General features: G+C 46.3%; 1 protein-coding gene across 1 annotated transcript; it reads right to left on the reverse strand.

The window, feature by feature from the left end:
* Positions 1-4,021: 4,021 nt before the first annotated feature.
* LOC120364023 (peptidyl-prolyl cis-trans isomerase A-like) lies at positions 4,022-4,646 on the reverse strand. The gene has a single exon (XM_039469452.2). The coding sequence runs from the start codon at positions 4,629-4,631 to the stop codon at positions 4,110-4,112; it is 522 nt and encodes a 173-aa protein (XP_039325386.1). The 5' UTR covers positions 4,632-4,646; the 3' UTR covers positions 4,022-4,109.
* Between the last annotated feature and the right edge of the window lie 2,546 nt (positions 4,647-7,192).

Raw genomic sequence — 7,192 nt, forward strand, 5'->3', positions numbered from 1 at the left:
AACAACAAAAAAAGGAGGAACCAGGTGAGCTGATCTCAGTTCGGTTCCATAACACAAGAAGCAGATGCCAAGGTGGAATTTGATGTGCAAGAGATTGACAGGAAGAAGAAAAAAAGCTTGTGAAAAATAAAGGTGCGGGAGCAAGAATAAGCATGGATGGGCCGGATGAGGTGGCTTGCACCTGTAATCCCAGCACTTTGGGAGGCCAAGGCAGACAGATCACCTGAGGTCCAGACTTTTGAGACCAGCCTGGACAACATGGCGAAACCCCATCTCTACTAAAAATACAAAAATTAGACTAGTGTGGTTGTGGGTGCTTGTAATCCCAGCTACTTGGTAGGCTGAGGCAGGAGAATCACTTAAACTCAGGAGTGGGAGGTTGCAGTGACCTGAGATCATACCACTGCACTCCAGCCTGGGTGACAGAATGAGCGAGACTCTGTCTCAAAATAATAATAATAATAATAATTTTAAAAATAAAAAGTTTTTTAAAAAGGCATGGACACCATAGCTCATGCCTATAATCCCAGCACTTTGAGAAGCCAAAACAGGAGGATCACTTGAGGCCAGGAGTTCAAGACCAGCCTGGGCAACATGGCAAGACCCTGTCTCTACAAAAAAATGAAGTTATTAGCTGGGTATAGTGGTATGTATCTGTAGTCCTGCCTACTTGGGAGGCCGAGGTGGGAGGATTGCTTGAGCCCAGGAGGTGGAGGCTGCAGTGAGCCACGATTGAGCCACTGCACTCCAAATCCTATCTAAAATAAAAATAAAATAAAATAAACAAAATGAATATTCATGGAGAGCATACTGACCACAATGCAGGTCTGACAACTGTTTGAAAGCTCTGCGGAGAGCCCAGAGCAGACTGTCGACATAGGAGCTGTTTGTAAGGCAGGAATGGCCTGAATCTGGAATCCATGGCATGCAGAGCCATTGGCTGGCACGGCCTGGGAAGAGCATGCCTCAGCATGAAGCCTGTGGTGGGCCCAAGTGTGTAGCAGATGGAGTGTCTTGGCCAGCCAGACCTCTTGAAGTAGGCTCTTTTTTTTTTTTTTTTTTTTTTTTGAGACAGTCTCACTCTGTCACCCAGGCTGGAGTGCAGTGGCACAATCTTGGCTCACTGCAACCTCTGCCTCCCAGGTTCAAGCGACTCTCCTGCCTCAGCCTCCCAAGTAGCTAGGACTACAGGCACACACCACCACACTTGGCTGATTTTTGTATTTTTAGTAGAAGCGGGGTTTCACCGAGTTGGCCAGTCTTGTCTCGAACCCCTGATCTCAAGTGATCCATCTGCCTCAGCCTCTCAAAGTGCTGGGATCATAGGCATGAGCCACCATACCTACCCCAGTATATATATTTTGAGTGAATGAATAATTGGACACTCAAAAAATGTTAGCTCTTAATATCTTTTCACAAACAATAGGCCCACAGCAAATATATTTTCCCAAGTAAAAAGGAAGTCTTCACCACAGAGATTTCACCACTCCAGAAAAAAAAGATGAAAACTTTTTTTTTTTTTTAGATGAGAACTTTTAAAAGAGTGTTTTGTAGACTGGGCATGGTGGCTCATGCCTGTAATCTCAGCACTTTGGGAGGCCAAGACAGACAGATCACCTGGGAACAGGAGTTCGAGACCAGCCTGACTAACATGGAGAAACTCCATCTCTATGAAAAATGCAAAATTAGCCAGGTGTGGTGGTGCATGCCTGTAATCCCACCTACTCAAGGGGCTGAGGCAGGAAAATTGCTTGAACCTGGGAGGCAGTTTTCAGTGAGCCAAGATTGTGCCACTGCACTCCAGCCTGGGTAGCAAGAGGCGAAACTCCATCTTTTTTTTTTTTTTTTTTTTGAGACGGAGTTTCACTTTTGTTACCCAGGCTGGAGTGCAATGGCGCGATCTCGGCTCACCGCAACCTCCGCCTCCTGGGTTCAGGCAATTCTCCTGCCTCAGCCTCCTGAGTAGCTGGGATTACAGGCATGCGCCACCATGTCCAGCTATTTTTTTGTATTTTTAGTAGAGACGGGGTTTCACAATGTTGACCAGGTTGGTCTCGATCTCTTGACCTCGTGATCCACCCACCTCAGCCTCCCAAAGTGCTGGGATTACAGGCTTGAGCCACCGCAGCAGGCCGAAACTCCATCTTAAAAAAAAAAAAAAAGAGTTTTGTGGTGGAGCACAGTGGCTCATGCCTATAATTCCAATGCTTTGAGAGGCCAATGTGGGAGGATCACTTGAGGCCAGGAGTTACAAACCAGCCTGGGCAACATAGCAAGACCTTATCTCTACAAAAAATAAAAATACAAAATAAGCCAGGCATGGTGGTGCATGACTGTAATCCCAGCTACCCAGAAAAGCTGAGGCAGCAGAATTGCTTGAACCCATGAGGCGGAGATTTGAGCAAGCCAAGATCAAGCCATTTTACTCCAGTCTGGACAGTTAGATGAAACTTCATCACACACACACACACAAATTACCCAGGCATGGTGGTATGTACCTGTAGTCTCAGCTACTCAGCAGGCTGAGATAAGGATTGCTTGAGCCCAGGAAGTCAAGGCTACAGTGAGCCGTGATCACACCACTGCACTCCAGCCTGGGTGACAGAGTGAGATCCTGTCTCAAAAATAATAAAAGTTGAATTTTTTTTTTCTTTTTGAGACAGAGTCTTGCTCTGTCACCTAGGCTGGAGTGCAGTGACATAATTTCGGCTCACTGCAACCTCTGCCTCCTGGGTTCAACTGATTCTTCTGCCTCAGTCTCCTGAATAGCTGGGATTACAGGTGTGCAACACCATGCTTGGCCAATTTTTGTATTTTTAATGGAAACAAGGTTTCACCCTGTTGGCCAGCTGGTCTCAAACTCCTGACCTCAAGTGATCTGCCTGCCTCAGCCTCCCAAAGTGCTGGGATTACAGGCATGAGCCACCATCCTCAGCCAAAAGTTCATTTTTTTCTCCCTCGACATGGAGTCTCACTCTGTCATCCAGGCTGGAATGCAATGATGCCATCTCGGTTCACTGTAACCTCTGCCTCCTGGGTTCAAGCGATTCTCCTGCTTCAGCCTCACAAGTAGCTGGGAGTACAGGTGCATGTCACCAGAGGCTGGCTAATTTTTGGCTATTTTTTGTATTTTTAGTAGAGAAAAGGTTTTGTCATATTGTCAGGCTGGTCTCAAACTCCCAACCTCAGTTGATTCACCTGCCTTGGCCTCCCTAAGTGTTGGGATTACAGGTGTGAACCACTCCACCTGGCCAGTTGAATTTTTTAATAAATAAAACCGAAAAAACATTTGATCTATTTAGCAGGGACAAGGGCAGGTTTTCTTATTGTGGAGTGCTGAGGTCTGGGCTTTGAGTGTAGCCATGACCAAATAGTGAACATTGTACTCAATAGGAGAATATTCACCCCTCACCCTCCTCCCATCTTTTGGAGTCTTCAGTGTCTATTTTTCCTCCTGTGTACCTATTGTTTAACTCCCACACACACATGAGAACCATCAGTATTTGACTTTGTTTCTGAGTTATTTCACTGAGGATATGTCCTCCAGTTCTATCCACACTGCTGGAAAAGGCATGATTTCATTCTTTCTGTGGTTGAGTCACGTTCCACAGTATATATGTACATTTTCTTTATCCAGTCATCTGTTGAGGGACACTTCAGTTGATCCCATAGCTTTGCTACTATGAATAGTGCTGTGATAAACATAAGAGTACAGGTACTTTTTGATATATTGATTTATTTCCCTTTGGGTAGATACCCAGTAGTGAGATTGCCAGTTGAATGGCAGTTCTATTTTTAGTTGTGTGAGAAGTCTCTGTACTGTTTTCCATAATGATTGTACTAATTTACATTCCCACCAACAGTGTATAAGCATTCCCTTTTCTCTGCATCCTTGCCAATATCTGTTGTTTTCTGGCTTTTAATTTGTTGTTGTTGTTATTTAGTCTTTATTTCATAATCATAAACTTTGCAATCCAGCTAGGCATGGAAGGGAACAAGGAAAACATGGAATACAAAGGGAACTGCAGCGAGAGCACAGATTTTAGGATACTGCAAGCAAATGGGGTGGAGGGGTGCTCTCCTGAGCTACAGAAGGAATGGTCTGGTGGTTAAGATAAAACACAAGTCAAACTTATTAAAAGTTGTCCACAGTCAGCAATGGTGATCTTCTTGCTGGTCTTGCCATTCCTGGACCCAAAGCGCTCCATGGCCTCCACAATATTCATGCCTTCTTTCACTTTGCCAAAGACCACGTGCTTGCCATCCAACCACTCAGTCTTGATAGTGCAGATGAAAAACTGGGAACCGTTTGTGTTGGGTCCAGCATTTGCCATGGACAAGATGCCGGGACCTGTATGCTTTAGGATGAAGTTTTCATCATCAAATTTCTCCCCGTAGATGGACTTGCCACCAGCGCCATTATGGCGTGTGAAGTCACCACCCTGACACATAAACCCTGGAATAATTCTGTGAAAGCAGGAACCCTTATAACCAAATCCTTTCTCTCCAGTGCTCAGAGCACGAAAGTTTTCTGCTGTCTTTGGAACCTTGTCTGCAAACAGCTCAAAAGAGATGCGGCCCAAGGGCTCGCCGTCGACGGCAATGTCAAAGAACATGGTGGGGTTGACCATGGCTGATACTAGAAGGCTCCAGGCAGTGGCGGTGTCTGCAAAGCTGGCTTTTAATTTTTATAAAGATGGGGGGTCTCAATATGTTGCCCAGGCTGGTCTCAAAGTCCTGACCTAAGTGATCCACCCACCTCAACCTCCCAAAGTACAGGGTTACAGGCACCAACCACCACATCTGGCTGTTTTCTGACTTTTTATTAATAGCATGGGTGCAGTAGCTCACACCTGTAATCCCAGCACTTTGTGGGGCCTAGGTGGGTAGATCACCTGAGGTCAGGAGTCTGAGACCCGTGTGGCCAACATGGTGAAACTCCATCTATACTAAAAGTACAAAAATTGGGCCAGGCGCGGTGGCTCAAGCCTGTAATCCCAGCACTTTGGGAGGCCGAGGTGGGTGGATCACGAGGTCGAGAGATCGAGACCAACCTGGTCAACATGGTGAAACCCCGTCTCTACTAAAAATACAAAAAATTAGCTGGGCATGGTGGCGCATGCCTGTAATCCCAGCTACTCAGGAGGCTGAGGCAGGAGAATTGCCTGAACCCAGGAGGCGGAGGTTGCGGTGAGCCGAGATCGCGCCATTGCACTCCAGCCTGGGTAACAAGAGCGAAACTCCATCTCAAAAAAAAAAAAAAAAAAAAAAGTACAAAAATTAGCTGGGCGTGGTGGCACACACCTGCAATCCCAGCTACTTGGGAGGCTGAGGCAGAATAATTGCTTGAACCTGGGAAGTGGACGTTGCAGTGAGTCAAGATTGTACCACTGCACTCCAGCATGGGTGACAGAGCAAGACTCCTTCTTTTTTTTTTTTTTTTTTTTTGAGGTAGAGTTTTGCTCTTGTTGCCCGGGCTGGAGTGCAGTGACATGATCTCAGCTCACCAAAACCTCTGTCTCCCAGGTTCAAGTGATTCTCCTGCCTCAGCCTCCTGAGTAGCTGAGATTACAGGCATGCACCATCAAGCTAGGCTAATTTTGTATTTTTAGTAGAGACATGGTTTCTCCGTGTTGGTCAGGCTGGTCTTGAACTCCCGACCTCAGATCTGCCTGCCACAGCCTCCCAAAGTGCTGAGCTACTGCACCCAGCCCCAAGACTCCCTCTTAATAATAACAGTAATAATAGCATGTGCTTCTTCAAACATAACGTTAACATTGTTCCATGATGAGGTCAGGTCTGTGTTCCGTTTGAATTTGAGAAGGTCTGTGACTGGCAGAAGTGATTCAAGGTATATCATAAAAGGCGACACCATTTGTCCGTGGTCTTCCTGGGATGCTTGCCCTTTCACCCAGTCGCCATGCTGTGTGGAAGCCCAGATCACAGGGAGAGGCCACATTTCGATCTTCCAATCAACAGTTCCAGCACAGATTTCAGATGACAGTCAACATCAGTTGCCAGACATGAGACTGAAGTAGGCTTTGCGATGACTCCAGCCCCAGCCACCGCAACGGCATGAGAGACCCCGAGTGAAAATCACCTACCTCAACCCAGTCAACTCCCAGACCGTGGAAAAAACAAAACAAAACAGATTGTTATGATTGTTATTTAAAGCACCCAAAGTTTTGGGGTTATATATTATGCAGTAAGAGTAACTTCAATATCTTCCTTTCCTTCTAGCTTTCGAATCGCTTACTCACCAAACCTAGTCTCTCTTGGAAGACCGTCTCTGCCTTAATCAATGTTTTCCCTGTAGACCCAGCAAGAGGTAGGTTGGGTTTTCTTCCTACTCTTCATGGCCACTCAGAAACAATTTCTTCTTCTATTTCCTCTTCTTTCTTCTTCTTCTTCTTCTTCTTCTTTTGTGACAGAGTCTCCCAGACTGTAGTGCAGTAGCGCAATCTCAGCTCACCGTAACTTCTGCCTCCTGGGTTCAGGCGATTCTCCTGCTTCAGCCTCCTGAGGAGCTGGGATTACAGGTGCCTGCCACCGATGCACAGTTAATTTTTGTAGTTTTAGTAGAGACAGGGTTTTACCTTCTTAGTCCAGCTGGTCTTGAACTTCTGACCTTAGGAGATCCACCCGCCTCAGCCTCCCAAAGTGCTAGGATTACAGGCATGAGCCACTGTGCTTGGCCAGATTCTTCTTTTTATTCTACTTCTTATTCCTCGTCTTCCTTCTCCTTGTTTTTCTACTTCTTCGTCTTTCTCCTCTTCTTCTTCCTCCTCTTTCTCCTCCTTCTGCTGCTTCTCCTCCTTTTTCTTCCTCTTCCTCCTCATCCTCCTCTTTCTCTTTGACAGGGTCTCACCTCCACATGCTCATTCGATTCTCCTACCTCAGCCTCCTGAGTAGCTGAGACCATAGTCACATGCCACCATACCTGATTGGTTTCTTTTTTTTTCTTTTTGAGACGGAGTTTCGCTCTTGTTACCCAGGCTGGAGTGCAATGGCGCGATCTCAGCTCACCGCAACCTCCACTTCCTGGGTTCAGGCAATTCTCCTGTCTCAGCCTCCTGAGTAGCTGGGATTACAGGTATGCGCCACCACACCCAGCTAACTTTTTGTATTTTTAGTAGAGATGGGGTTTCACCTTGTTGATCAGGATGGTCTTGATCTCTTGACCTCGTGATCC

This window comes from Saimiri boliviensis, chromosome 2 (genome assembly GCF_048565385.1).
Source record: "Saimiri boliviensis isolate mSaiBol1 chromosome 2, mSaiBol1.pri, whole genome shotgun sequence".
Lineage (NCBI taxonomy): Eukaryota > Metazoa > Chordata > Mammalia > Primates > Cebidae > Saimiri > Saimiri boliviensis.

Excerpts from the sequence above, each read along its gene's own strand:
- LOC120364023 (XM_039469452.2), bottom strand. The coding sequence starts at position 4,631 with ATGGTCAACCCCACCATGTTCTTTGACATTGCCGTCGACGGCGAGCCC.